Source organism: Fusarium poae, chromosome 1 (assembly GCF_019609905.1).
Source record: "Fusarium poae strain DAOMC 252244 chromosome 1, whole genome shotgun sequence".
Lineage (NCBI taxonomy): Eukaryota > Fungi > Ascomycota > Sordariomycetes > Hypocreales > Nectriaceae > Fusarium > Fusarium poae.
Window position 1 is genome coordinate 8,654,948 of NC_058399.1, and position 27,630 is coordinate 8,682,577.

General features: G+C 48.7%; 9 protein-coding genes across 9 annotated transcripts; 5 read left to right on the forward strand and 4 right to left on the reverse strand.

Moving 5' to 3' along the window:
* Positions 1–3,241: 3,241 nt before the first annotated feature.
* FPOAC1_002826 (uncharacterized protein) lies at positions 3,242–4,561 on the forward strand (the record flags this gene model as incomplete). Its single annotated transcript, XM_044847400.1, has 1 exon — positions 3,242–4,561. One exon carries the CDS (start codon positions 3,242–3,244, stop codon positions 4,559–4,561), a length of 1,320 nt encoding a protein of 439 aa, XP_044713316.1.
* Positions 4,562–5,485: 924 nt separating this feature from the next.
* On the reverse strand, positions 5,486–6,602 carry FPOAC1_002827 (uncharacterized protein; the record flags this gene model as incomplete). Its single annotated transcript, XM_044847401.1, has 2 exons — positions 5,486–6,304; positions 6,363–6,602. The coding sequence occupies 2 exons, from the start codon at positions 6,600–6,602 to the stop codon at positions 5,486–5,488; spliced, it is 1,059 nt and encodes a 352-aa protein (XP_044713317.1).
* Positions 6,603–8,916: 2,314 nt separating this feature from the next.
* On the reverse strand, positions 8,917–10,410 carry FPOAC1_002828 (uncharacterized protein; the record flags this gene model as incomplete). Its single annotated transcript, XM_044847402.1, has 3 exons — positions 8,917–9,457; positions 9,508–9,900; positions 9,953–10,410. The coding sequence occupies 3 exons, from the start codon at positions 10,408–10,410 to the stop codon at positions 8,917–8,919; spliced, it is 1,392 nt and encodes a 463-aa protein (XP_044713318.1).
* Positions 10,411–11,360: 950 nt separating this feature from the next.
* Positions 11,361–12,723, forward strand: VRG4_2 (GDP-mannose transporter into the lumen of the Golgi; the record flags this gene model as incomplete). The annotated part of the gene is made up of 4 exons (XM_044847403.1): positions 11,361–11,648; positions 11,711–11,801; positions 11,859–12,242; positions 12,314–12,723. The coding sequence occupies 4 exons, from the start codon at positions 11,361–11,363 to the stop codon at positions 12,721–12,723; spliced, it is 1,173 nt and encodes a 390-aa protein (XP_044713319.1).
* A 1,562-nt stretch (positions 12,724–14,285) lies between these two features.
* Positions 14,286–15,813, reverse strand: FPOAC1_002830 (uncharacterized protein; the record flags this gene model as incomplete). The annotated part of the gene is made up of 2 exons (XM_044847404.1): positions 14,286–15,553; positions 15,612–15,813. 2 exons carry the CDS (start codon positions 15,811–15,813, stop codon positions 14,286–14,288), a joined length of 1,470 nt encoding a protein of 489 aa, XP_044713320.1.
* A 988-nt stretch (positions 15,814–16,801) lies between these two features.
* On the forward strand, positions 16,802–17,203 carry FPOAC1_002831 (uncharacterized protein; the record flags this gene model as incomplete). Its single annotated transcript, XM_044847405.1, has 1 exon — positions 16,802–17,203. The coding sequence occupies one exon, from the start codon at positions 16,802–16,804 to the stop codon at positions 17,201–17,203; it is 402 nt and encodes a 133-aa protein (XP_044713321.1).
* A 651-nt stretch (positions 17,204–17,854) lies between these two features.
* FPOAC1_002832 (uncharacterized protein) lies at positions 17,855–21,017 on the reverse strand (the record flags this gene model as incomplete). The annotated part of the gene is made up of 3 exons (XM_044847406.1): positions 17,855–20,425; positions 20,483–20,643; positions 20,876–21,017. The coding sequence occupies 3 exons, from the start codon at positions 21,015–21,017 to the stop codon at positions 17,855–17,857; spliced, it is 2,874 nt and encodes a 957-aa protein (XP_044713322.1).
* Positions 21,018–24,429: 3,412 nt separating this feature from the next.
* Positions 24,430–25,873, forward strand: FPOAC1_002833 (uncharacterized protein; the record flags this gene model as incomplete). Its single annotated transcript, XM_044847407.1, has 2 exons — positions 24,430–24,510; positions 24,740–25,873. The coding sequence occupies 2 exons, from the start codon at positions 24,430–24,432 to the stop codon at positions 25,871–25,873; spliced, it is 1,215 nt and encodes a 404-aa protein (XP_044713323.1).
* A 592-nt stretch (positions 25,874–26,465) lies between these two features.
* On the forward strand, positions 26,466–27,505 carry FPOAC1_002834 (uncharacterized protein; the record flags this gene model as incomplete). The annotated part of the gene is made up of 4 exons (XM_044847408.1): positions 26,466–26,540; positions 26,595–26,605; positions 26,657–26,714; positions 26,765–27,505. 4 exons carry the CDS (start codon positions 26,466–26,468, stop codon positions 27,503–27,505), a joined length of 885 nt encoding a protein of 294 aa, XP_044713324.1.
* Between the last annotated feature and the right edge of the window lie 125 nt (positions 27,506–27,630).

Consider the following 27,630-nt stretch of genomic DNA (forward strand, 5'->3'; position numbering starts at 1 on the left):
TAGATCGCATGCCCAACTGTGCTACGTACAAGGCCAGCAACTGGATACTCGGCCGCGAGATGACCCAACGGGGTGGAAATGAGGGCATCGTCAATGTAGCGCAGAACCCAGGTAACGTGGCGTCCAGGCAAAGGCCATGTGGTTCCTCGTTGTACTGCATGTACTTGCTTGTGGAGCGTATACGAACCCTGATGCCGGTTTATCCCCGGATGTGAACATCAGGATGTACATCACATCATACCCGCATGCGACCTGATGACGAGTGTTCTTGTTGGGACATAGTACATGCCATGCTACCCGAGAGGGACGGGAGGAAGCTGTGGGACTGGTATGAGGGATCAGTGGGCGGATGTCGTATAACGAAATGGAACCCTCGAACTCGGCCGAGATGGTCTTGTAATACGAGAATAAGCAAGCGGCCATTTAGTTGCTGAATAGATTCGGTTGGTGCGGTTGACTAGCGGAGGAGAAATCAGGCCTTTACTGATATGATCATTTTATGACGAATAAGCCAAGACACCACGCGTATATGATGATTGCAATCTGCAGTCTTCTGGAATGCTGCATACGCCTCTTCCGGTCACCCAGTGGACGTCGATAGAATGAGGAGTCTGGGCGGTATTCCCGCAGACACAATCTGATACGTACAATGTTTCCCTTGTATTGAATGTCATGTCATGCACGCCAATACCCTCGCTTCCGCCGTTAGTGGCTGCGCCAGATCTTGATCATCCTCCAATGAGGAGCTGAAGATATTTCTGGAAACCGCAAACGGTGGCGACATGAACCAAATAAAGACACGAAGACTTTTAATAGAGGGTCGGGAATCAACATCAGTGGTCAAAGAGTATGCAAGCCACACGAGTTGCCAGGGCGGAGCAGAACTGCCACACGAGTTTATTCCCCATACATAGGTATCATCTTAGCGAGGGAGAGTGATTGTATGAATAGTGTATAACTGCATATTCACTTATTCTTCATAAACCACTATAAGCCGCATAGGGTGTAGCGCGATCGGGAGGGTGTGCCAAGTCTGCAGATGCAGATTAGATTAAATGTTTGACAGGGGAAGAGAGAAAGGAAAGGAAAAATGAGGATAAGCACTGAACAAGTTTCACAACAACGGCTGTCAATTTGGGATCCCCCTTGCTAGTGTCCTCAAGGACTGCAGTAGCTTCTATCCTACAGTAATAAGACTATCCCTCACTATCACACCGAGTTTTTGCAGAATAAGCGCGAATAAGGAGGATTCAAATGATAAGGCTGTATGTTTCATAAGATTGGATGCAATTAAAATAGGGGGTAACGGGTAAATTGGGGGGCGGACCGTTGTTTAATGAACAGGGACCGAGATGAATTAGCGGCAACCACCTCCAACCCGTCACGTCAATCTTCGCCAACCAAAGAGAAAGAAAGTCTCAGCTTGCAAAAAAGACTGGACGTATGCCGAGACACTCTGCGACAAAGATCTTCGAGGCCCAAACACATATGTACGTCGACAATTTTTAAGCTCAGCAACAACCTTGGCTGATAAGCTTGTGATAATACTGGGTCGGTCTCCTGAATATCATAGAACAAAATGGAAGGATTCGCAGGATCGCTCGAGGATCGTACACCAGTTGATAATTTGACCCGTTTTCCTGCTTCTCGACGATGACCCCTTTGTTGTCCAGCACTAGCCCATGAATCTATCTATGTTGATATGTACTGTATTTTGGTGGTTAAAACTAGCCCAAAAACTAAGAGTGATGATGCATTCTAAAAACGCAGCCTCAGCGTCCATGGGTCAACAAGTATATATCACGAAACAGTCCAAGCTCAACGTCTATTATGGCATCACTTTTAAGAAACGAGCCTCACTTTCTTGGACGACAAGACAAGTCTCTCTCTCCAGTGTCCGGATTTCGACTAAGAAAGCTTGGCAAGAGATCCAAGATCTCGAATCTTGTTGGCTCCAGTGTGGCTTATCGGGAAGAAAGGCAGCCACCCTTCTCTGTAGATTCTGTCTCAAACCTGCCTGTACCCGAACAAGTTTTGTGTCATTTTGAAGTGCGTGTGGGGGAAAACAGTTTCAAGATTGAGAAACATATTCGAGGCGGTATCAAGATGAGGCGAGAGAAAGAAAGCACCGTACTATTACAGAGCAGATAGGTACCTATATATCAATTTAGTACCTACTACCTACTAACTCAGGTGCTGGCATGTGAACAACTGGCATCTCCCCTGTAAAGCACTCACCTAAAGTTTGACAGGTCCAAACTCTGCTGCAGGCTAAATAGGTACCAAGCTTTTTTATTGATTTCTGCGGCAGCCCGCCTCTTGTGATTGGGAACCCCAGCCCCTGGAGCGTTCGCGACGGAACCCCCGTAGGTTTTTGTCTCAATGCCCCTAACCCTTCGGCGCTTTTCGCGTCCATCAGAACGGAACCTCTGCCAACAAATCAATTCTATCACTTGCTTTTATTCTTTTCTATTGTTGGTAGGACTGTATATCGCATTTGGTTTAAACGGATCGCGACTATTGAAAGCCACCTGCGTCTACAAAAGTTAGTAGTGGGGGTAAGATGATAGATAGGAAAGATTAGCACTGACTGTAAAGAGAAAGAAAATAAGCACAAGGGATTGGTTGAGGCGTATTTTCAAATGCAATCATTTCCTTTTTCTCAACTCAATTCCCGCTCTTGCATACGAGAAACTATTAGTACCTAAGCTTTTTAGGTACCTGCTTCTTTAAACTGCCCGTCTTCCATCTCTCTGCCTACCTGTACCTAGTACCAAAGTTACTAAGGTGCCCGCTGAGGTCGGGTCCAGTGCTTAACTTGGTATTTACAGAGAGCCCGCCAACTGGAGACCCGCTTGCGCGTCCACTCCATCCCATCCATCCATCACCTTTTTAGTACTGGACCCCCTATCCATTCTTTATCCTACCTTATTCCTCCCGTCGTTATTCTTCTGTCATAATTCCCTTTCCCCCCTCTTGGTCCTTGTCGTCCAACCTTACCATTCTTCCCCCCTCGCCTCGCAGGTACAAAAAAATATCTCTTGGCTTCTTTTTTGTCCCTGCTCGAACCGAAACTTGAACTTTTCTAATCTTCTTCTCCCCTCCATCCTTTCCCGCCGGTCGAGGGTTTGTGATGCTTTGATATTTCTCTCCTTCATCATCCATTAATCGAATCGACCTTTGAATCCTTCGTTCGTTCATACAGATAAAGAAAAAGTTCCAAAAGAACCTCACAATCAAAATGGCCGTCGCTCTTCCTCGGCGATTCTATTCGCTGCTCTGGGTCGCAATCCTCCTTGCGCTCGTCGTCTTCTTTGTCTTCCTCCGTGAAGATACCTGGTCATCCATTCCTCGACCTCCCAACGGATGGAAGATTCCTTTCACCACCGACGATGGCGTCCTCTCTTCTTGGATGGGCAACAGCAAAAAGGCTCCCGCCAAGGACCCCAAAGAGCCTCTGCGCATCGTGCTCACAGAGTCCTCCGGTACTCACGACGAAGTCGCTGCTGCCCTGATGCACGCTTTCGGTGGCCAGGAAGGCTCTCAGCTCGACGTCTACTTCGCCAACCAGCGCTTCCAAATGCAGGACATCATGGGTAACTTCAGCCTCCCCGCCAACATCACCATCAACAAGTGGGACAAGTTCGCCAGCGCTGTCGCAGAGAACCCCCCTCACATTCTCGTATCCACCACCTGCGAGTTTGATCTTGACCGTGGCGCCGACCCTATCGTCAAGCTTCTCAAAACCGCCAGCACTCATCTCTTCTGCACCATCCACCACGCCGATCGATGGGCTCAGGGCAAGTACGTCCAGGCTGTCCGAAGTTTCGCTGAGCACCAGCGAGTCGACTTTGTCGGTCTGAGCCAGCACACTGTTGACTTTTTCCTCAACGATACCATTCCTAAGTGGCACACCGCTGCCAACCTCACCACCCGAGTTATTCCCCCGGTCTTCCCCGTCCAGATCCCCGACCCTGATCTCCAGCCCGGCATCTCTCTGTCTCTCCAGGGTGATTACTCTTCCGGCCGACGTGACTACAACGGTATCTTCAACCATCTCGGCAGTGTTGTTCGAAAGGCTGGCGAGGAGGCCGAGGGCCACAGCCCCAAGAACGTCAGCCTCCATGTTATCGGGCACGGTACTCCTCCTGAGGTCCCTGACCATGTCAAGGACCACGTCCACTTCGACCAGGGTCTCTCATACCCCGACTTCTACACTCTGCTATCCAAGTCGTTTGCTCTCCTCCCTGCGTTCGCCTCTGACACATACTTCGACCGCAAGGCTTCCTCGACTATTCCCGCATCCTTGATCGCCGGAGCCCCCATTGTTGCGACAGAGGAGCTCCTCAAGGCTTACTCTTACATGCCTCGCGAGGCTACTTGGGTGGCGCGACCCGGAGAGGGCGAGATGGATGTCATCGAGCGAGTAATTGACGACCGAGACGGCTTCCTTAAGCGAAGACAAGCCGTGAGGGATCTGACAAAGAAGCTCCTCGAGGACAACCATGCCAACACTAAGGCTTGGATCGAGGAGGCTTTTGAGAGATACAACAACAACTAAGCATGGAGAAACGCGCAATTAGATATGATTTATTGGAATTTTTGCTATTTTGCTCTTAACTGTACAATTACGCGGCACCATTTTACATGATCGGGAATCAAGGGTGAGCGGCTCTATGATTCGAGAGTTTTTATTTTATTACTACCCATGCATGAACAAAACATTCTTAATATACGGTTTCTCGGTAAAAAAGAAAATAAGAAAGTAAGCCAAAAAAAATATACAACTATGAAATACTACTTAAACCCCCAGATTCTACCACATTCCAGTGATGTCAGTTTCCCCATGTCTTGATTTAATAGTGTAGCGGGTGGCTGGCGGTAGTCTCAAAAACCATGCTCCCGCAGGCCGCATTCTTACTTCTCCCTTGCGTGAGATCGAATCCGGCAGTTTGGTTGTGAAAAGACAGGAATAGTGAATCATTGGGTAATAGGGTCATGTTCTAGAACTGGGGCGCCAATGGTAGAGTCGCGATCTGGCATTGAACCAACAACAAAGGCTAAATGGAACTCGTGTTGGTGGTCAGTGCAAATCTTCAACACGCTTACAGCCACCGTTTCTAGGGTAATAAAACTGCTTAGGTCATTACTCTTTTTTCTCAAAAGTTTGATAATCTATCACCAGACATGACATGGCCACGATCACTACACGAAACAAGTCATACATTTATCTGTAATTTTATTTTCAAAACATCTCCCTTGTTGCGCACTGCGAAGGGAGAAGATATAGTCGACTAGATACACCCCAGATTGCATAGTAAAACGTCTCTATGTCTAAGGTATGTAGAAGCTGAAAGAAGTATGCCAAAAAAGAATCTTGTCATCCAAACACCTGTCATGATAAAGCCACCATACCCAAGAATGAGAAAGGAAAATAAGGAGATGGTATATATGTGTTTGTGTTATATATGGCAGATAGGAAGTCTTATGATTTGACATCCTTAGCTTCCTTGTTGTCGGCCATCTCGGCGCGACCTTCCTCTTCGCGAGGAAGTAGTTGGTAGCTGCCAGCGGCCTTCTTGGCCTGCTGGTATCGGTCTCGGGCCCAGCCGTAGAGGGCGCTTCCGGCAAGGATGAGAGCCATGCTACCGGCGCGGTCGGCAGTGAGAAGTTCGCCGAGAAGCACAACGGCGAGAGAGCTCTGGGCGACACCTCGAGCGGCGGTGACAATCATGTGAGTCGTGGGGCTGGTAACCTCGATCTGCATAAAGGTGGCGATGGTGAGGAGGAAGGCCGAGACACCAGTCAAGCAGGCGGAGCTGAGGAACTGGCGGGCGACGTCCATAGACTCGACAGTAAAGAGGCTGCTCATGGTGTTCATTTCACCCGAGAGAGGGAAGAGAGGGATGTAGAAGAGGACGGCCATGCAGTTGGACATCCAAACCATCTGCCACATACCCTCCTGGCTCTTGCCGAGGAAGCGCTTGACAACGACGGACTCGACGGCAGTTGTGAAACTAGATCCGACACCGAGCAGGACTCCCTTACCTGAAGTGAGCATCTGGCTGTAGTCGGCCATCATACCGGTTCCGAAACCAGCCATGACCATGGCGCAGCCGACGAGGGAGATGGGAGGGTAGTAAGGACGAGGTCGGAGAACCAACAGCGACAGGAAGAGAGTGAACGGCAAGAGCAGACCACGGGCGATTTGGTAGACGGAGGCGTTGACTGAAGCGAGACAGTATGTCTTGGCTAGGATACCGATGAGACGCGCGACCGTGAGAGGTAGTAGGGCAATCCAAGCCTTGAATAATTTGTTAGCAAGATGTCCTTCGTATCTAAGATATTGTGTAGTCACATACATTAAGAGGTCGATATAGCTTGATCCATCCTGTAGCCAATCCGATAACAGTGAGTAGCAAGACCTGTATCGTAGTCTGTAGCGCAAGCAATGTGACTGGAGCTTCAACACCATTGAGGGCAGACTTGGAAAGAATAGTGCTCCAGATAGCACATGATGAATGGAAGAGTACCACCAGGGCGACTCTCATTCGTGAAGGCGGGGGTCGGTTCTCGACCTGCGGTTGTTCGGCGGCTGCCATTGTGACAATGTATTATGTATATGTCGACAAGATTTATTGAATAGAATGTGAAGAGACAAGTAAAGAGAAGAGAGTTGAAAAGGTAATGAGAAAGAAACAACAAGTTCAAAAGCGGGTAAACGAATGTCTGAAGCTGCTTTAGGCGAAGCTTCCAAGGGTCTCTCGGTTGTCTCTATTCGGACAAGGAAAACATGCAAAGAACAAGAAAATAAACTCTTGTGAGAGGGGAGTTTGTGTGTTGGATGGGTTGCCCGGAGGTTTTGTTGATCGATCCCGCTGACGGATGTCAAGTCTATTTCCCGAGCTAACACGAGACAGGTTCCCCCCCAGGCTGCAGACGCAATACATACAATGCAGGACAAGGCACGGGATGGTGGGAAAAAGGCAAGTGGGCGGCCAATTGGTCGTGGGTGTAAAGTGAAAAGGGGGCTCACTATGGATCGGACGCGTTAGCATGGCAGGGAACCTGAGGATACTGGAGACCCGAAATCTGGCGCCACACCATTTAGCCTTGGTTCACTGCTACTTCAATCTTGGCTCTCATCGGTGTCTGTCCAGTGATAATCCTCGAGGGTCATTTCCTTCCCTGTCGCCAATTCTCCATATGCCCCAAGGACCCCCAGTTTGCCATTCTTGGTCTGAAGCACAACCGAAGTACCGCTATCGGATCGGAGCCCTGACCACTGCGCTGAGCCTGGAGGTTTGGGTTTGGGTTTGGTTTGGGTTTGGGAGCGTTCAGTATCGCGGTTTATAGCATGGCGGCTGTAACAAGGCGGAGTGGGAGAGAAAATAGGTGCCGGGTGTAGGTAGATTCTCTTGGATGTTCTTTGGCAAATCTAGCGCTTAATTCTACCTACAGCAAGGGTGTGTACTTATCAGGACATGCTCCGGTGCATCAATATGCAATTAGAGGGTTAAGCTCGCAAAATGACGTATGTAGTATCTCAATTCTCCCCACGCTGGGAAATACAACTGTTGATCAAACTACCGCTCCTGCCTCCTGTAGCGGCTGTCTTCCCTGTAATGATAGTCCATTCGCTAGAAAACACCCCTTACTAAAACTCAAACAAATAAGCCAATTTTTAAGTCTATGTGTATTTAGTGTGATTTGTTTTATTACCGCTGTAACCACCGGTGATCTTTCGTCGTGGTCGACTGTGTTCAATACCTAGGTACAGGCAGGTATCATTGCTCTTCTCGGCTCTCTATACTCCGTAGTCGGTACACAAACAAAGTAACCACTTGCAGATAAAGCCAAGAACGTAGTCGCAAGCGAGTACAAGGCCAGGGATAACAATCAAGTTTTCAATCCAGCTACGGACAACCATCTCTTTTCCCCTCATCTTTGTGTTCAACAATTTCCCATCCTTCTCAACGTAGAATGTTCTCCGCGTGATAATACCATAAAGTCGCCTCAGTGGCTAAGCATTCGAGTCAGGATCACCAAGAGTGTTTCAGCGTAAAGGGACGATCCAAGCAAGGTCTTAGCGGTACTTGTTCCCTCCGTTCTTCCCTTTTCTCTCTTCTCTATGTATACCTTTCAAATAGTGAGAGGCGAAACGGGTCAGGCCACCAGTCAGGGTTGCGCTATCGCGTTGTGTTGCATTGCTATAATACTGCAGCCCCGATTAAACCCAGCCATCTTGAGCAAAGGGCAAAGCGCAGTCAGTGGAAAAGTGGACAACGCTTTGATGAAGATGGGCAACCGTCTCCGCTAATGCTGATTATGTGAAACCTGAGTAAGGACATTGGAAATCCCAGGAGCGCAAAAGCTTGGCAGTAAATAGAGGTACGCGGTTGTCTCAATCGTGTTTGCGAATATTGGGTCCGGATGTGGCCGTCAAAGTAAAACATGAGACTTGAACAGCCTTCAAAGTGACGTGATGTATGTTTTGTGTTATTTTTATTCTTCTTATTTGCATCGTACGCTTGTATGCATGATATCCTATGTTGTACTTTTGTCCTGCCACCCATCTTTCCCGTTCGGTAGACATGATGGTGATATGAGACGAAAAATCTAAGATGCGGTGACGAAATTAAGACAAAATAGTAGCGCCCGCTGTGCATGGTATCCCCTGTCCTGTTCCCATTCAAAGCCCTGTCCAGGGCCGAACCGTGCCATGACCACGTTCCATCATGACGAGAAAAGATGAGGCAACGGTTGTCCTCTTCAAGATAACAGATAATATCCTATCAGCCAGTTCGTGACAATTTCTCAATGCGAAACAAAACACCAATCAATAGTAATAATAACGATAACACCCCAATGCCAGCTAGTGAAACATGAACTCTAGTTTTGGAAACCAGTCCGTCATTATGAACTGTTCGAGACAGCCTCGCCTTCCGTAGAAGCCTCAGCCTTTGGCGTGGGCGCGGGCGCAGGCGTGATATCATCAACAGCCCTGACGCCGTCCTTGACCTCCTGCTCGAAGAACATGCGAGCGACATCGAAAGCAGAGTCAATGCTCTTTGTGATCTTGGTACAAGCGCAGTCGCGCGTCCAGGTGTTGTGGAAGTTGAGGTTCTTACCCAACTTGCTATCCATCAACACATGAGGAACGCCGATGACGGTGGAGAGAATGTGACCGTGAAGACGATCGGTAATGACAAAGTGAGCTGATCCAAGGAGGTCGAAGCCAGCCATTGACTTGGCCCAAGCACGCTGGTTCTTGCCCTGCTCACGAATGCCCTCGTCATCGATGGAGGGGGTCTTGGTGAACTTCCAGTCCACCTTGTTGTAGGTTACGTTGCCGATGCTGCCGCCAAGATCGACCTTACCCTCGCCAAACTCAATGTTGGCAGAGTCACCAGCAGAGATCTCGGCGTCCTTTCGGGCGAGAATCAGAATATCATGACTAGATAGAGTCAGCTTACATGTTTCCAAGGCACATAAAGAACAGCTTACGTCTTCTTGGTGTTGTGTCTAAAGTCAGATCGGTTACCCCACATGAAAGCAATATCAGGAACAAGGTCGCTCTGAATGCCCTCGGAGTTGCCAAAGTTGTCCATAAGCCAATCGTAGCTGGGTTTGTCACGAGCAGCCAATTGCAGGTCGTGGTGCTTGTTAAAAGACTTGCGGGTCTTCTCAATCCTCTCGGGGTTGTGCATGTAGATACTCTGAGGGAAGGCTCGGATGGAGATGTTCTGAAAGTTTTCAATCATGTTCATTCGCGAAGGTTGGTCCTCCCAGTAGTAATCGTTGAAGTTACCACCGCCAGCCATGATGATACCGGAGTGGGGACGGTGCTCCTCAAGCTTCTGGCGGAACTTTTTGATGTCGCAATCCTTGTACATAAAGCTGTATCACATCAGTATCACTGACGCTGTTTAACGTGACAGATATATCTTACCGGCAGGCTTCCATGGTTTCAATTCCAAGAATGCTGAGCAGAATTTGCTGGGCGGACCAGATGGCAGCGTCGCCCTTGTTCTCCGTCTCGAGATAACCCCAGATGTTGGCGTAACGGATTCCCTTGAACCGCTCTTGGTAGGCGTGGATGAGGCGCTGCTGGAGGTCGTTGACAATGTTCTCGCAGCCTGCGGTGGGTGGTCTCGTCAAATCGTAGGAGATATCTGTGTTGGGATCCTTTGCGTCCTCGGCGTCCTCCTCACCAGCACCAACGGCGCCAGCAACGTCTGTGGGCTTTGGAGGTTCGTCGATAGTAGCATTCTCGCCTTTCGAAGGCCAATGCCAGTCTGTGCTTGGTAGATGTTCCTTGAAGCTCTCAGGACCTTGGTAAGATACCAATATGGCAAATACGAAGAGCACAGCAACCACGGCTAGCGCGATGCGTGCGAAGCGGTTCATCGCTGGAAGCATGATGATGGACTCATAGAAGGTAGGTTAAAGTTAAGGTTGGGGAGTAAGGAGCGTAACACCCGGATATCTCTATCGCGGGTTGGTGAGGGGAGAGCAGAAACAATGTTGGAAAGAGGACAGAACGATGATGAAATGGAAGAAGGAAAGGAATCAGATCAGGTTAATAAGTCAACATCTCGAAACGTCTTTCAAATAAAAAAGAAGCGGATGTGACCCCCCCATCCCATACCATCTCATCCTAGTCCCATCTCCTGGCTACAGTCCTCCACTCGGGCGATTCGATGGGATGCATTCAAAGTGCGCCACCACACCCATGACCCTCTTAGCAAGGATGCCAGCTCTGTCTGTGCCTGAGCCTAAACTGCGTGTCTGATCGCTGTAACCCCTATTCACTCTACTAGTCGGTTGTGCAGTTATACAGTATACCCACATAAAACGCGCCTCGATATCTCCGATGCTGCACCGTCAGCAGACATATGCTTACAACCGACAGATGCACTTATCGACTCTTACGCGGCGCAAGAAAAAACAGTGGGCAAGTACTTTACCAGGATGTGTGACCTTTCGAATCGAATGTAGCCAAGCCAGAAGCCCCCTTTTTTTGCTCTGCATCGAATGCATTGGCTTGCACCGTTCAGTTACAGTTGCACACCCTTCCTTCTTTTTTTCCAATCTTCTATTTTATCCCTATCCACTAGACTTGGCATCTCCACGCTGGGCTTCTGCCAATTGACCGGATCGATTTAATTTGGAGACCATATCACAACGGGCTCTCATTTCTTGTCTTGTCTTGTCCCGTGCATCGCTTACCCTCTTCTCTTCTTGAATTCGTCACTTTTCTTATCGCGCCTTGAATCAAGTCTGAACGACTCCCTGCCGTTCGTCCACTCTTTTACAAAACCTCACCGTTTGCGATCGACGTCCGTCTCGACACAACCATGGCCGACCAGAATAAGAAGAACGACGACTTCGTGGCCAAGATGCCCGAGGTCGCCAACGAGAACAATATCGGTGACGGCGAGAAGGAGAACGACTCTCTTGTTGGTCGTGGCCCCGGCACTGATGCCCTCCCTGCGCAACCTGGAGGCTTCATGGCCAAGATTGAGAACAGCGGACCTTTCTCTATCCTCGCCTACTGTCTTTCCTCCATTTCCATGACTGTCGTCAACAAGTATGTCGTTTCTGGCACTTCATGGAACCTGACTTTCTTCTATCTTGCGGTTCAGGTAAGCTTTCGTTGTGCCCCGCGTTTTAGGAATGGAGTCTAATTTGGTATCTGATTTTCTAGTCAATTGTATGCATTGTTGCCATCACAGCATGCAAGCAGTTCGGCATGATCAAGTCCCTTGCTCCTCTGGAGATGGACCGCATTAAGAAGTGTAAGTTCCCATGCATACGTGCCTTGCATGGGCAATGGCTAATACGATCATGATCAGGGTACCCTATTTCGCTCGTCCTTGTCGGTATGATCTACACCAGCACCAAGGCTCTTCAGTACCTATCCGTGCCTGTCTACACCATCTTCAAGAACTTGACCATCATTGCCATCGCTTATGGTGAGGTTCTCTGGTTCGGCGGCTCTGTCACATCCACAGCTCTCGCCTCGTTCAGTCTCATGGTTCTCAGCTCCGTCGTTGCTGCTTGGGCTGATATCAAGAGCGCTATCTCTGGTGATTACAGTGCTACCACTGGTGATGCCGATGCGCTTGCTACATTGAACGCCGGTTATTTCTGGATGGCTATGAACGTTTTGTGCTCAGCCTCTTATGTTCTGGGTATGCGCAAGGTCATTCACAAGATGAACTTCAAGGATTGGGATAGTAAGTGAACCTTATCAGAAGGCTCCATCTCGGAAAGCCTTGGCTCGATAGAAAAGCTAACATCTTGCTAGCCATGTATTACAACAACCTCCTCACCATTCCCGTCCTCGTCTTCTGCTCGCTCGTCACTGAGGATTGGTCTAGCGCCAACTTGGCCAAGAACTTTCCTGAAGATACTCGCAACCGCATGATGATTGGCATTATCTACTCTGGTCTTGCTGCCATCTTTATTTCTTACTGTTCCGCTTGGTGCATCCGAGTTACCTCTTCCACCACCTACTCTATGGTCGGTGCCCTCAACAAGCTGCCCATTGCCGTCTCCGGTCTCATCTTCTTCGCCGCCCCCGTCACCTTCGGATCCGTTTCAGCTATCTTTATTGGTTTCGTCTCCGGTATCGTCTATGCTTGGGCCAAGGTCAAAGAGAACGAGGCCAAGAAGAACGCTCTTCCCACTGCCGAGAACCGAGATTCGTCAAAGTAAACTCGACCCCGAAGTGGATCACAGCGGTCAATTGAAATTACTTGAAGCACAAGCCAAAAGCTATTTAGCCATTCAGCCACAATTCTGGCCAATCTTTCCTCATAGTCTGGTAATACCAGCAAACGACAATTATGTACCTATCCATGGTAATTGAACGACAAACGTAATGTAGACATTTTTTTGTATAACGTCTGGAGCAATAGCTCAAATTTTGATGGGGTTTAGGGTGTCATTTAAAAGCGTTTATAGACCTGATTCAATACAAAGTCTCTTAATCCTTGCATTGCCTAGTATCCGCGATCTTTGACTTGTTCTTGATGACACAAACTACGAGAATTGGGCGATAGGCACAACTGTGGCCCATGACGTCGTTACCAGCAGAAGATGTTTTCAGCCCTGTCGTGTATAAGAGCGACTAGCCAACGTTAGAAGGCGTGGTTCGTGTCCTTGGCCTCATCTCACATAGCATGGCATGTTGCACAAGAGACAGCTGCATAAGTCCAACGTTACATCTCATGTATAGTTTCATCAACAGTCGTGTACTCCGATCCCTATAACTGACACAGTCCCGAGTCGACGGATTACCTTTTACCAGTAATCACTATCTACAATCATAATAACACCCTAGCTCGAGACAGATCGAATCTCTATTTATTTTCATAATAATCACCCTCTTTTCCGCCAGAGCCTCAAGTGACCTTCCGCTGAAAACTGTCATTTTTCGCTCTCAACCCCGTTTGAAGCATATGAACAGCCACAATCTCCCGTATGAATCTGACATTGTGCTTGTGGAGGCACAGCTTCGTTCTGCACACCCCCTTTCCAAAAGCCCAGCCAACATGGCGCAAGCCTACAGGCAGAATAAAAAGTAAATGTCCGTTGTGAACCGGGGCTTCCGCGCAGTTTCTAGAGCGGGAATAACAAAAAGAGATTCCGTCCACTACCGGTGACTTGGCTAGGATGTTATCCAGGGGCTACTAGGGAGTTTCGTTCCTGAGTTAGTGCTGGACTTATTTAGCGGCTGACCTCAGAGATGAGGAGATCAAATGGAAATCACCTACGGCGAGGGAATTCAATTTCGGTCTTTCTTCCCATGGTTCTACTGGTTTCTTCACTTATCTCTTTAGTCGATGGATATAGCGGTAGATCTAATATAGTGCGCGATTTGGACTCCAGTTGAAAAAGTGAATCAAGCTAGAAGAACGCCATCTGAGCTTTTGATCCATAAAGTGGCATACCTTAGTAGGACCTTCGAACGGAGACACGGGAGATGTCAACAGTCTCGATACGGAAAGGAATTCAGCGTGTTAAGAACAGCATCACTGACATCTCCAGCTCACAAAAAGGATACAAAGTGTCATAGAATCATAAGAATCTTTCAACAGTGAGTTAACCAAATCCCAAAATCGTTCTCATTTTCGTCTATCAAATCAAAAACGTAGATCTCATTATACGCCGTGCCATGCCGTTCAATCAATAGCAGATTCCTCCTTGGAACCTATCTAAACTTTTCCATCCTAGTCGTTCATCCCACACAACAAACTCCTGTACGCAAAAGCGCTCTATACGCTGATCGTCCTGAAGACGCTGAACTCCTCTCCTGTGGCGACCAAGCTTCCCGTGATCTGGGGGTGCCAGTGCACCTCCTTAACGTCCTTGAGGTAGTGCACGAACAGAAGCTGGGGCGGCACATCCTTGACGCCGGCTGTGTCCTTGCTCTCCTCATCATCCAGCTCGACGGCCAGATCCCACAGGGTAACAGTGTTGTCGGCGGCAGCAACGGCAACGATAGAGTCGTCGGTGGGATGCCATTCGACACTGGTGATCTGCTCCTTATTGAAGTTGAAGCTGGCGATGGGCTGGGGCTTCTCAGAGCTGGCCTTCCACTGTCGGAGATCCCACACGGCCCAGGTACCGTTGTCGTCACCGGAGGCGAGAAGGTGAGTTTGCTGGCGCGACCAAGACATGACGTTGACATCAACATTTGATACCTGCATGGTGATTGCAGGCTTACGGGACTTAGATCTCACATCCCAAATGCGGACGGTGCCATCGCTTGAGGCAGAGGCAAAGACAGAAGCCTCAGATGGCGACCACTGCAACTCCTCAACACTGCTTTGGTGGCCCTGGAAAGGACGGTTGTCAGTGACCCAGCCACCTCCGTCGGTGCGTGTTGTCACGTAGATAAGACCGTCGTTGTCACCAGTAAGAAGCTTGCCGTTGGGAGCAAGAGGAGACCAGTCAAGAGCGTAACCCTCAGTCTTGTGTGCGCGAATGGTAGAAATAGGCTTGTTCTGCTGGGCGGAGATGGTAGTACCAGGGTTGTCGAACGAGGCAAGATGAGGAGTAATGTCGTGAATGAAGACATTGCTAGACTCGGTCATGGTAGCAGTGAGAGTCGTTCCGGGTCGTCCAGCCTCCTGGCCAGGCATCTGATGGGCGCGGATACGGTTGGTGGTAGAGTTAAGAGGAATCGACTTGCTCTCCAGGATAGGATCAGCATCTTCGTCGTCGTCGTCTTCCGAGTCGGAACCCTCATCGCCGCGGTCCATCTTGCTAAGACCGCTAAACTTCATAACCATAATCTGGTTGTCCGAGTCCTTTCCGGTCTCAGCCTGGGTTCCGGAGACAGTGTACATGGTGGCAGGGTAAGCCTTGCGGTTGTCGCCGAGGTTGTCACGGAGAATGTCGAAGGAGAGACATGGCCAGGGCGTGCTGAGGTTGTGCAGCATCTCGTAGGTGGTCAGATCGGGAGCGAGGGTCTGGCCAGGCTCGAGTTTGCTTCGTCCGACGATAAAGGTTCCTTGGTCCTGGTCGACTTCCATAGCGTCTGCAATCGCATTATTAGAAACTATGTTACTCATTTCCGTGTCGACTAGATAGCTTACCCTTCTCCTCAGCCTCTCGCTCAGCGTCAGGGCGTCCATCAACACCAGCCTCGAGAATCTCATCCTCGCTCTCGAACTCGTCCTCGAACTCATCTTCGAACTCGCCCATCTCCTTGTTGTTGTCGTCAATATCCATTTGCTCAGGACGGTCACCGCCCTTAAGCGCATCGCCGTGATCGGCCTCGGCTGTTCGCTTCGCCATTGTTTCGGATTAATATGGCTGGTTGTTGGAGTTGTTTTTGGTGATCTACAAAAATAACTGAATTTTTGTTATCGCCGTTTTTTTTGGTGCCCCTCCAAGGATGGCAGAAAAAATAAATTGGAGACTAAAAAGAACCCCGCCATGACGCGGGGCTATAACCGAAGATCTACCGGCGCAGAATCAAAGAATGAATATTAATGCGATAGCTCGATGAGATGGAATAAGAGAATGGTGATACTGGCATGACATTTTCAGTCGCAAGTTGGATATTCAAGAGTGACCAATAAACTGTTACGTGTCTCATTTGGGATTACATAAAGTGTCACACAATCAAATCTCATTCATTTAGCCTTGATCTATAATACCCTGTAGAGTGAGTACCCGAGTACTATCCGTACTGCTGATAAATTCATGCATCGCCCCATATCACCCGTTCGGTCGTATTCGCAGATCCGGAACTAAGTATTGATTCCAAATGGTTTGACAAGCATTGAGTGTGTACATGATATACCCTTGCCTCGGCTCCAACATGTCTTTGGATTGGGTCATTTTTAATTCTGCTTTTGTCAGCATCCACTCACTCTCAATGGTTCCCGGCACTCGGGGCAGAGAACTCCCCACGTCATTTACGCCCTCCGAAATTTCACGATCAATACAGTAACTGATTGATTGTGTCATATAGCCTGGCTTGTTCATCACCCACCGACTCCCGGAGATTTGGTCGCTGTACACTAATCAGATCAATGTAATCGCCTGAAACCTGCCTGGGCTGTATCTTCTGGAAATTCTACTACCTTTCCTCATATAAAACGTAGTATCCACTTAACGTTAGATCTAAACTCGCATTGTTTTCTTTCTACTTCCAAAACTACCCCTCCATCGAAATATTTATATAAATCAATTCCCCCCTCTACTCCCCCACCAAAACCCCTCAAACTTCGGTCACCAACCAAAACACCAACCTAAACCTCACATAACCTCATCTAAAATGGCCGCCCCTTCTGCCGTTGTGGAGATCACCTCCAAGGCTCAGTTCGACGAGCTCGTCAAGAAGACCCCCTACGTCGCCCTCCAGGCCTCCGCCTCGTGGTGCGGTCCCTGCAAGGCCATCTCCCCCATCTTCAAGAAGCAGGCCGACCAGCACACCTCGGAAAAGTTCGCTTTCGCCAAGTTCGACACCGACGATGTCCCCGACCTCGCCTTTGAGATGGGCATCCGATCCATCCCCGCCTTCTTCTTCTTCGAGAACGGCGACAAGGACAGCGATCTGCTGGGTGCTGTCCCTCCCAAGCTGACCGCTGCCATCTCTACCTACGCCGATAAGGCCAAGGGCGGTGCTGAGGAGAAGCCTGCCGAGGAGAACACCCTCAAGACCGACGAGAACTTCTAAACGAGGACTTTTCTCTCAAAGAACAAAAGCATTACAAAGCAACCGCTCTAGAAGCGCAGGTTCGCAAGAATACCCCTAGAAACGAGGCGCACCATACGGGCAGCATATATCACCGCAATTTCACAGACCGTCATGAGCTAGGAATACGGCTTTGAGCATGCGAAAAGCATGGCTTCAAGTAGGATGGATGGCCCGCGCCGCTTAGCCAAGAATAGATCACATTTTACTTCACTGCATGGTTTAGTTGTGAAACTCAGTTGTCGTCTTGGTCTTTTTGACCTTAGAAGTATTTCGAGTTGTATATACAGATAAATCAAGTAAATAAATCTTTGCCGTGGCTTGCTAAGCGCAGTATAATCCGAGAACGTATCTCTTTGCTGTAATCTCGGATCTCGTACCGTCATCATACTCCTCTCGCTTCTCGAGAGTCCTTTCGTCGACCACCTTTTTCAATCCTCCTCCTAACCAGATTTCTGTTCCTCCTCTTCAAAATAAGAAAAACCAAGTGTGCTATGGTACATGTGTTGAGCACGAGTACTCCATCAAACGCCTCTCCAAATGGTATACGGCCTGAGCCTAAAATAGACTAACAACCAAAAACGCCAACCCCTTTGTATGCTAATAACATCAACCCCAAACCATCGTTCAATGTTATGGCTGTACAGAAGTCGCTGACTCGTCACTTATACGTCCAACGCCAGAATCCACCCGCTTCTTAGTCGGGGTGATTTGCTCGGGTGTATCGACTTCCTCTTCAACCAAACTTTTGCTATCGCCCTGCACCGACAATCTCGACGTCAACCGAGGCCCTGCTGATCTCCGCCGATTGGCTACCTCCTCGCGACTAGGCTTTGAGTCATTCATACCCAGACTCATCCTTAGGGATGAACGGTCCTTGGCGCTAAGAAAATCGCTCCCTGGACGGCTTTGGCCCAGGTTCGGAGATCCATTGGAGCTCGACAACACGGAAGAGTGACGGTTGCTCTGACGGGTACTTCTCCATCTGCTCAGATTCCAGAAACTGCCTTCTCGATCGTTCAAGCCGTCCGAGTCAGACGCGCTGATAAGACTGAAACTCGGCGTTGGTGGACTTGTGATACTGTTGCTTCTATCCCGGTCATTCGAAGCTCTAATCGTGGTACGGTGCGACAAGCCACTACCAGCGGGACTTGTTGGGGCAGGACGAGTAATTGGGCTCGATGCGTAAGGCTGTTTTCGAGACTCTGCCGCCAGGTTTGCAGCTGAATTGACAGGTGACTGAGCCTGCTTGCTTGGTGACATGGACCGTTCACTTCGTGCTGGTGTGGGGGCCAGACCGGGTCGTCCTCCATCGATATCTTGTCGCCAGCTGTTGATTCTGTCGGAAGCGTGCTGAAGTTGAATAGGGTTGGGGCTAGGAATGGTGAGTGATCCACGCCTAGACTGTACACGACTGCTAGCACTGGTTCTGGTCATGACACTTCCACTTCTACCAACACCAGACAGGCGATTGGACAACCTAGAGCCTGACTCCCACAATCCCTGCTGCCTCTTCTTATGGGCGCAGTCCTGTCGGAATACCTTGATCTTGCCCGTTCTATCAGTAGTGATGATGATGTTTCCGTCAAGGTGCCTGGAACGCTCGACATATGCGGGTGTTTCTTCCGGGCGCTTGTTGCTATGAAGGGAGTCGCCATTCTCTTCCTCGGACGGAGCTGACTGGCTTGGCGTACTCTCCTCAAGGCTCCTTAATGTCACGGGTGGTGGGTTGCAGAGGTCGTAGATGGGATCACCCGAGGCACTCAGCAGCTGCCGACTCTTCATGGGTGCCATCAGTGCTGTGGTAACAACTTCAGGATGGGCATCGAACGATTCGTATGGTTGCTTATCCTTGATGTCATCCTGGGAACCAACCTTCCAGATATATGCTTTGCGATCCTCACTTCCACAGATGATGTAGTTGGCATCGTCGCTGAAGCGTGCATTGATCTGACTTGACTGGTTTTCCAACCCTTTATACTTGACCTGGATCACCTTGTCGTTTAGGTTGTAAATTCGAACTCGGGAATCGTTGGAAGTAACGAGGACCTTGACTTGCCCAGCTTCGGGCCCCTCTGGGATGGTCATGGTTCGAATGCCAGTAATCTTGCTTCCTTTGGCATTCTTACCCCGCGAGGACCGCACATGGATTTGGTACTTGAGCTTCAGTCCCTCGGTAGTATAGAAAGTGCACAAGCCACTCAGTACACCGCAGATGGCTATGTTACCATCAGGGGAGAACGCCACAGCGGTGATAAACTCACCCACCGGCGCTTGAAAAGCCACGTTCTTGTCCGGGATACTCCATAATCGCAGTTGCGCATCCAGCGATCCTGCAAGAAAGAACCGATCATCCGTAGGGTGGAAGGCTATGGATGTAACCAAATCCTTGTGGACAAATGTGCATAGACAATCATTCCTGCTCATATGCCACAACTTGACAGTCTTGTCCATTGAGGAAGAAAGCAAAAAGTTGTTCTTGCTCCAACTTAGGGCAAGTACCTCGCCTGTATGTTCCCTGAATTCTCGTACGGGCTTGGTGCGGAAAACCGGAGCACTGAGCTTCTCGCCATGAGTACCATGTTGCGCCTCTTCTTCCTCGTGTTCCTTGCGTTCCTCGGGGGTTGAAATAACGGCAAATACGCGCACGATCTGGTCCTTTCCTGCAACGGCTAGGTATCGTCCATCCAAGCTAAATTCGGCCGCCCATATGGCATCACCGCCTCGGAGGATCTTGCTTCCAACTGCTGTTGCTACCGCTCGACCGTGAGTATTTTGTGGCTTGTGTTCAGAGGCGGTAAGTTCTTGCGCGAGGAACAAGTGGTTATACTCTCTTTCTTTCTTGTTGTGCGCCTTGACTCGGATATACCGTGGAGGTTCCTTGTGTAGTGGTATGTAACCGCCCCCTGCGCCCATGACAGACGTGAGAGCTCGAGCATACGCACCGTCGGTTCGTAGTTCACCCAACTCAGAATCAGAGTCCAACATGTCATCATCTTTCCTCCAACTTCCACGCATTCCCAGTCGGCTAAGGAAAGACACTCCTTTCCTCCGATCCTTGCTAGAATCCTGAGGGTTCCCGGCAGAATTGCTGACTTCTGAACTTTGCCTCTGGATGTTGTCACTTTCAGATCTACCCTGACTTCGAAGCCGTTGTGCAATAGTAGGCTCTGCAGTATTGCTGTTGGTTCGCAGGTATATTTGCTAAGCGTCCCTGTTAGTTGTGGTCTTGCCACACTCCAACCGGTTACAAATACTAACCGTACTTAGAGGGTCAAGCCCAGCATTGGGAGGGGGACTTGGTGAAATAGATTTAAACGAAGGTCTCTTGTCCTTTGCTTCTTTTGCATTCTGAGAACCAGACAAAGATGGTTGTGTAGTCGAGAGCCTGCTCGATGGGAGATCCAGGGAAGTACCAGCACCTTTGACTAATCGTAAGCTTACAGAGTAATATAGTAGCATGTATAGGCAGCTTGATATTGGCCAATAAACCAGAACCTGAGGTGCATATGAAGCTCCAGTAACAACAAGTCCCTGCATAAGCTGGACTAGAGCAGACATGCGCCTCGGTGTTTCAACAGTAGGGTATTGTGACTTGGCCACAGGGACAGATGGAGGGGCATGGGTACTAAGGCATATATATAAAAGACGTACCTTGGGAATCGGAACGGGCAGCGAGGCTCTCGCGGCGCACTTGAGGTTCAGATTCGGGAAGGGTGGAAAGGGCTGAAGAATCGCGTCGTCTAGACAGACCACCTTCGCCCCGGACAGTTGGAAATGACTTGAATGCCGACATCTTCCATACTGCGTGGGTAACCAATGCCTAAAAAAAAATCTTCTTTGAAGAAAGGTAGACCGGATCGCGCGGGCGGTCGGCCACGCGCAGGTTGTAGGAGTAGTCCAGTCCGTCCCCGACTCCGAGCAAAATGCAAGACTGGGACTGTGTGGTCTGGTCTTGGCTGACGGACTTGAGGAGACTCGTGGGGGTGTGAGCGAGTGGGCGTGGCGGAGACCGGGGTTCACGAGCTCCCAAATCCAATCCGAAAGGTCCGAGAGCGAGGTACTCCGTACGAGAAGAGGGAAGAGCGAGCAATGAGGCTGGGATGGCTTGCTTCAAGGCAGATCTAGTTTTCGGATGGGCACTGAGAGATACAGCAGCAATACCGGTAAGGATTTAGTGTGCTGTTATGAGGCCCTTTGGTGGATATTTGTCTCCTATCTCTTATTCGCATGTGGTGGACTAATATGCAAACGATGTTAGTTTGTATTCGATGGAGTGAGGGTCCAATTCCAGGTGTCAGACAAGTAGTGGTGGATGATGACAGGACAGCAATTCAAGGGAGACAGCGACAAAGAGAGGCGATACTTGTTAAAAGAATATGCGTATTCTCTTTGTATCCTTTTTAAATGTGGGTAGAATAAAAGAACTCAAAATAAAAATAAAATAAGAGGCAGGTGCTTGGAGTGCAGCAGGGCGGCGAGACATAAATTATTCTCGCATTGGCTTTCTCTCTTGAAACCAACTTAAGCGAAAACGAAGGAAGTCGCCTTGGCGGGGTTGGTAGTGGATGGTGGATGCGACTGGCGCTGTAGTGCGCTGGTAACAGCGCTGCACAGCAACCAGAGGTCCCTAAGGAGGTACCTAGGCGACTTACAGCAAGTAACAGCGTAGTGGGCCGTCAGGGCCTGGGTAAGCTTGACCAGGACGGTAATAGTGTTTAACGTCTAGAGGACCTCCTTTTGGTGCGTTGGTAGTATAAGAATAAAAGGAGCAGAAAGGGGGCATGAGAAGGGAAACTACGAATGAGAAAAGGGGAGCCTGCCTTGTGCTAGAGTAGAGCTGAAAATAATGGCAAAAAAGAGAACCAAGTCGAGTTTGTGACTGGACAAATGGAAGGATGAGCAGCTGATGCGTTGTAAGGATGGCTGTCAGCACAACCTAGTTCCGGTGTAGAAGAAACAGGTAAGCACCGAATCTGGTCTGGGCTGTGCTCCAATGTAAATTGAGAGAGCGAAACAGTCAAGGAGGACATGAACGAGATGGTATGTATCACACCTTTACCGGCTGTCGGCTTTCAGATGAGAGTAAGCAAGGGGACGGGATGGGCCCAAATGAGGTAAGACAAGACTCAAGCGCGAAGATCTGGGAACAGAGTGCATCAAATCAAGTTCTTCTAGGCTCCTTCATAGGGCAGACAGCCGATTCGGCAGGTCGATGGCTTTGACCAGGACAACTCTTTAGTGGCTGGGCATTTGCTGTATGGGAATTAGTTGACAAAGGCCCGCATTTGACGGCAGTGTTTCTACGTAACAAACCTACTAGTGATATCACATATCATTACAGTACCTATGAAAGGCTGAATGATGGACAGGCACTGCCACAATTCACTACAATGAGATATGTACATCCAGACCGCAATATGTAGCTGCAAGATAAAAATCAATCTGTGGCGTGTTTCAGAAGCTTATCGTGAAATGTCTCGGATTAAACGAATTGTTGATATCTCGTTTATTGTTCTCATGGCATGCAAAGTTATGGGGAGCAATTTGGGTGCATCCGCGTATTCGGGACACCTAGGTAATTTAAAAGGAAACAATTAAAATAAAAGTCTAGATAGACCACATCATACCTTAGTACCTACCTACTAACTAATGCACTCACTAACACGTGCTGCACGGGTAAATGGACATTCTAACTTTGGCATTAAACTCAGTAATTATCGATAAATAAATAGATACCTACTAAACATGTTGTCATATTTTAGGTCACGTCTTTCTTGGATTGGCCATGATAGAGAGGCTAGATTACTGGACCAAAAAGCACCATCGTCATGATGCCATATATTACTTGTCATGATCAAAACCAGCATGCGTTTAAATAAACGAGGATAATCATACGAAATGATCTGACGTCGTACTGTACTACTGCTCAATAGTTTAACCGTAGTGAATGCCTAATTAGGTTTTTAACCCCTGGTCAATATGGCAAAGTCAAAGACGTATGCCCAGAGTATAAAATGTACAAGTGAGTCTGTGTCGCTTTTTTGGTGGTTCCGTCTCGCACAATTGTCTCAGTTTAGATGCTTGCATTGCATTGCATTGCATGCAAGGAATTATTGTTCCCTCGTGTCCGAGGCACGGTAAGGCATGAAGATTAAGATTCCAGCGTATGTCGCATACCTACGTTCATATGTGTACGAATCGCCAAGAGGATGATGTACGTAGTTGCGTGGATCATATTGTGCCGGTCTTCCAGAAGAGGTTTATATTGTGCTATGCCAAGGCTCTGTTTAGCATTGGGTCTGAATCCAATCGAGGCCAAGAAATCGTTCTATTTTTCATTTGTCTACCTATCGATAGAACAAACACCTCAACTTAAACTCCGCTAGAGTTTAGGTTGACCTGTGAGTAAAAAGCCATGGAGTTAAATCAAATTCCACACTCCGCGGACAAACAGTAGGTGCCTATTCTAGTGTATGAATCTATGGATACCCAGTATTGGTTATGCGATTTTACTCCACAACATCAACTTCGAGACCGAGTTCTCGAACATTCAAGGATTTATCAATGCTATGCATCTTGTGGAGTCATCGTCTAACTTGTCCCACTCGGAATTTCCAACCAATCCTATGCTCCTTATTTGAACGGACTACTCGAAAACCCCGTCGGTCATACTCAACCACCGATACCGATAACGACATCATCATCATCGTCAATTTATCCTTGTTTGGTGGATCGACTGATTTTGACTGACAGCAGCAAAGCAGAGCCACCTACCTAGTAACGGTATTCGAACAACTGCCGTCAACTACCGTAAACTCCCTACACACTACACAGACCTCGATCACGCCCAAACAGCTGTTGAGCCTCAAGGATTCAACGTCTTGGCTCTTTTTTTTCGAGGTCGCCAGCCGAAACCAGTCCAGCCTTACTGGTCTTAGCCGCACTGCATCACCCATCATATTAGGCTGACTGACTTTTGGGTACCTATCAGAGTCAGAGTATCACTATCGTCATCACCACCATTAGATATTAACTACCTCATATCTATCTACCAAGTGAGACACAACTTCAGAAACAAACCATCATCTGCATCTCTGCACAGACACAGGCCACCTCTTGTTTTTCGCAGTAATAATCCCACCGAGGTCCGAGGCTCGAGATCCATCTTCACATTTCAGCTTTCAGCCACAGAAGCAACCACCAAAATGAAGTTGGTCTCGCGCAAGGTCCCAAAGACCCTTGAGGATGAGACCGTCTCTCTTCTCCCCGAAGATCCCGAAGATATGGTCAGTAGCCCCTGTTCCTTGTTGCTCCCAAACTTTACCACATGTTACTATCGTCTCTACCGTTACCCCTCCCCCCACCATCATTGTCACACCCTCATCTCTCGTCTCAACTCACGAGATAATCATCTACATCACTACCCTTGTAATACATGCTTTTACCTCCAGAGGCCCTATCTGTTCTGATGTGATCCATCTTCACCGCTTGTCAGAACGCTAACATTGTCGGTAGTGGCATGCATACAACCTCATTCTGCCTAGCGACATTATTCACGCCCATGCCATCCGTAAAGTAACCACAACTTCAAACACGGGCAGTACGGCTTCTGAGCGTGTTCACTCTGAGTTGGCTATCAAGGTCAAATCCACCTTCTTTGACCCCGTCATCTCGTCACTTCGTGTCTCTGGCACCGTTGTTGCAGAGAACCCATATGTCACCCTAGGCTCTCATCACACACTTGACCTCGAGGTCAACCGCCCTTTTACTATTATCAAACCAGAAGGATGGGACTCTGTCGCAAGAGCTACCCTCCAGGAGACTCTGTCCGATGACAAGGACGGCGCCGTGGCAGCTGTAGTTATGCAAGAAGGTCTTGCCAACATCTGTCTTATCACAGCGTTCAGAACTGTCCTCAAGGTCCGAGTTGAGAGTGTGATACCTAAAAAGCGCGATCTCGCATCCGACCAAGACGCAGGTATGCGCCGCTTCTACGAGAAAACACTGCAGACTCTTCTACGAACTATGGACTTTTCTCAGTCACGGCCGTTGTTACTGGCGAGCCCGGGCTTTGTGGCTGGCGACTTCAAGCAGTACATCGCCAACAAAGGACGTGATAAGGCAGACAAGGTGCTTACAGCCCTGGCAAAGCAAGCCACCGTGATTCACTCCAACTCTGGTCATGTCCACAGTCTTAACGAAATCCTCAAGAGCCCCGAGGTTCTGTCGAGTATGAAGAACATGAAGTTTGCTCGTGAAACCCAGTATGTCGATCAGTTATTCGATAGGCTAAAGTTGGATGACGGGCGCGCATGGTATGGTACCTCTGTCGTTGAAAAGGCTGTCAACGATGGCGCTGTGGGACCCGGCGGCGGTGTTTTGCTGGTCAACAACTCGCTTTTCCGAAGTGAAGATCTTGCCACTCGAAAGAAATACGTCGCTCTGGTCGAAAAAGTCCGAAGCGATGGCGGTGAGGCAAGGGTTCTGAGCAGTGATCATGAGAGTGGTCAACGCTTGAGCATGCTGGGTGATATCGCTGCCATCCTCAACTATCCTATGTTGGATCTTGACGAGGATGAAGAAGAGAGCGAGGAAGAGAAAGAGGAGAAAGATATCCAATTACCCAGCATGGCCGACAATGTCATTTAGAGTAACCGGGATAGAAAGAAAATAGAAATGAGATATGAATTGATGAAATCGTGTTCAAGAGTTACCCTACAACCTTCCCATACCAATCCTGTCGTCTTTCACACTATAGTTGCATTGCCCAAGGATACTTTGTATTAGTATATTTAAGCGACTATTGTTGTTTGCAATTAATTGTCCATAAGTCTTGTGTATAATAATTGATTATCCAGGTAAAAAGCTGTTATTGAAAGCCGACGTCGGTACCGGGTGGGATTCGATTGTCCCCACGTCCGTGCTGAATCCCGGATTCCGAATCAAATCAATCAAATCAATCTATGATCATCACGATAAGTTCACGATTACGACTTAGTCTGGTTACTTTTATCAATCAAAAGATACATAAATCACATCTTAATTCCGAACTCCGAGAGCACCTTGATGAGATTTCGTAGATATAACGTCGTTGGTTCTCATCAACCAACAACCGTATAAGTGAATCATCATTGTAACACCTTCCCCTCACTACCGAACCCACCGTCAACTTCAACTTCAGCTTCCACTCCAACATCAACATCAACTCAACATCACACAGAACCCGCGTATGACTTTCAGAATGACTTCCAAACTCGCCCTCAGCTCTACCAAGAAGCTCAATTCAGGCTACCAGATTCCTCTTCTTGGCTATGGAGTAAGTTATCCACTCTATCCCTCGCCCCAAAGCTCTACTAACTCTAGTGCTTAGGTATACCAGGTGTAAGTCCGCGTAATGCTTCAACAAAACCATGTACTGACCACGTAATACAGCCCGAAGGACCAGGCATCCGATGTCTGCAAGAAAGCCCTCGAGATAGGCTACCGCCATGTAAGAATTCTTAGATCTAATCTCAATGCGGTCTTGATTGACACTCTCAGATCGACTCTGCATCAGGATATTACAACCAAGGCCCTAGCGCAGCAGGAATCCAAGCAGCTGGCCTTCCACGCTCAGAAGTCTTCTTCACCACCAAGATCTTCACCAGACAATTTCCTCTAAACTACGAGAATGCCCACAAGCAGGTAGACATTGCCCTTGATGAGACGAAGCTCGATTACCTTGATCTTGTTCTTATCCACGCCCCATACGGTGGATCTGATGCCCGAAAGGGTGCCTGGAAAGCCCTTGTGGAGTGCGTCGAGGCAGGAAAGGTACGCTCACTGGGCGTTTCCAACTACGGAGTTCACCACTTAGACGAGCTGGAGGCTTACATCAAGGAGCTCGAGACGGAACGCGGAGGAGCGGGCAAAGGAGGCGTCATCTCTGTCGGGCAGTGGGAGGTACACCCATGGATGACACGACCTGACATTGTCAAGTGGTGTCAAGATCGTAACATCGCAGTTGAAGCGTATTGCCCTATTGTGCGTGGCGAGCGTTTTGATGATCCCAAGGTCAAGGCTCTTGCAGACAAGTATGGCAAGTCGCCCGCACAGATCCTGCTTCGATGGAGCTTGCAGAGGGGATATGTACCTCTGGTGAAGAGTGTCACGCCCTCGAGAATTCTGGAGAATACTCAGCTCTATGACTTTGAGCTGACGGAGGAAGAAGTGGAAGATTTGGCTACCACAGACTACAGTCCTTGTGCTTGGGACCCAACTGTCGAGCCTCTTGAGAAGTAGGGCCAATTGGTCTAAGAGTAATCTATGGTACAGGGAATTATTTCTGCATGTGATTAGAGACTTGATTGAGTCTTTCATGAAATTGTTGCCATCATAAGAAGTGGTTGTTTGACTGTTATTGTTGA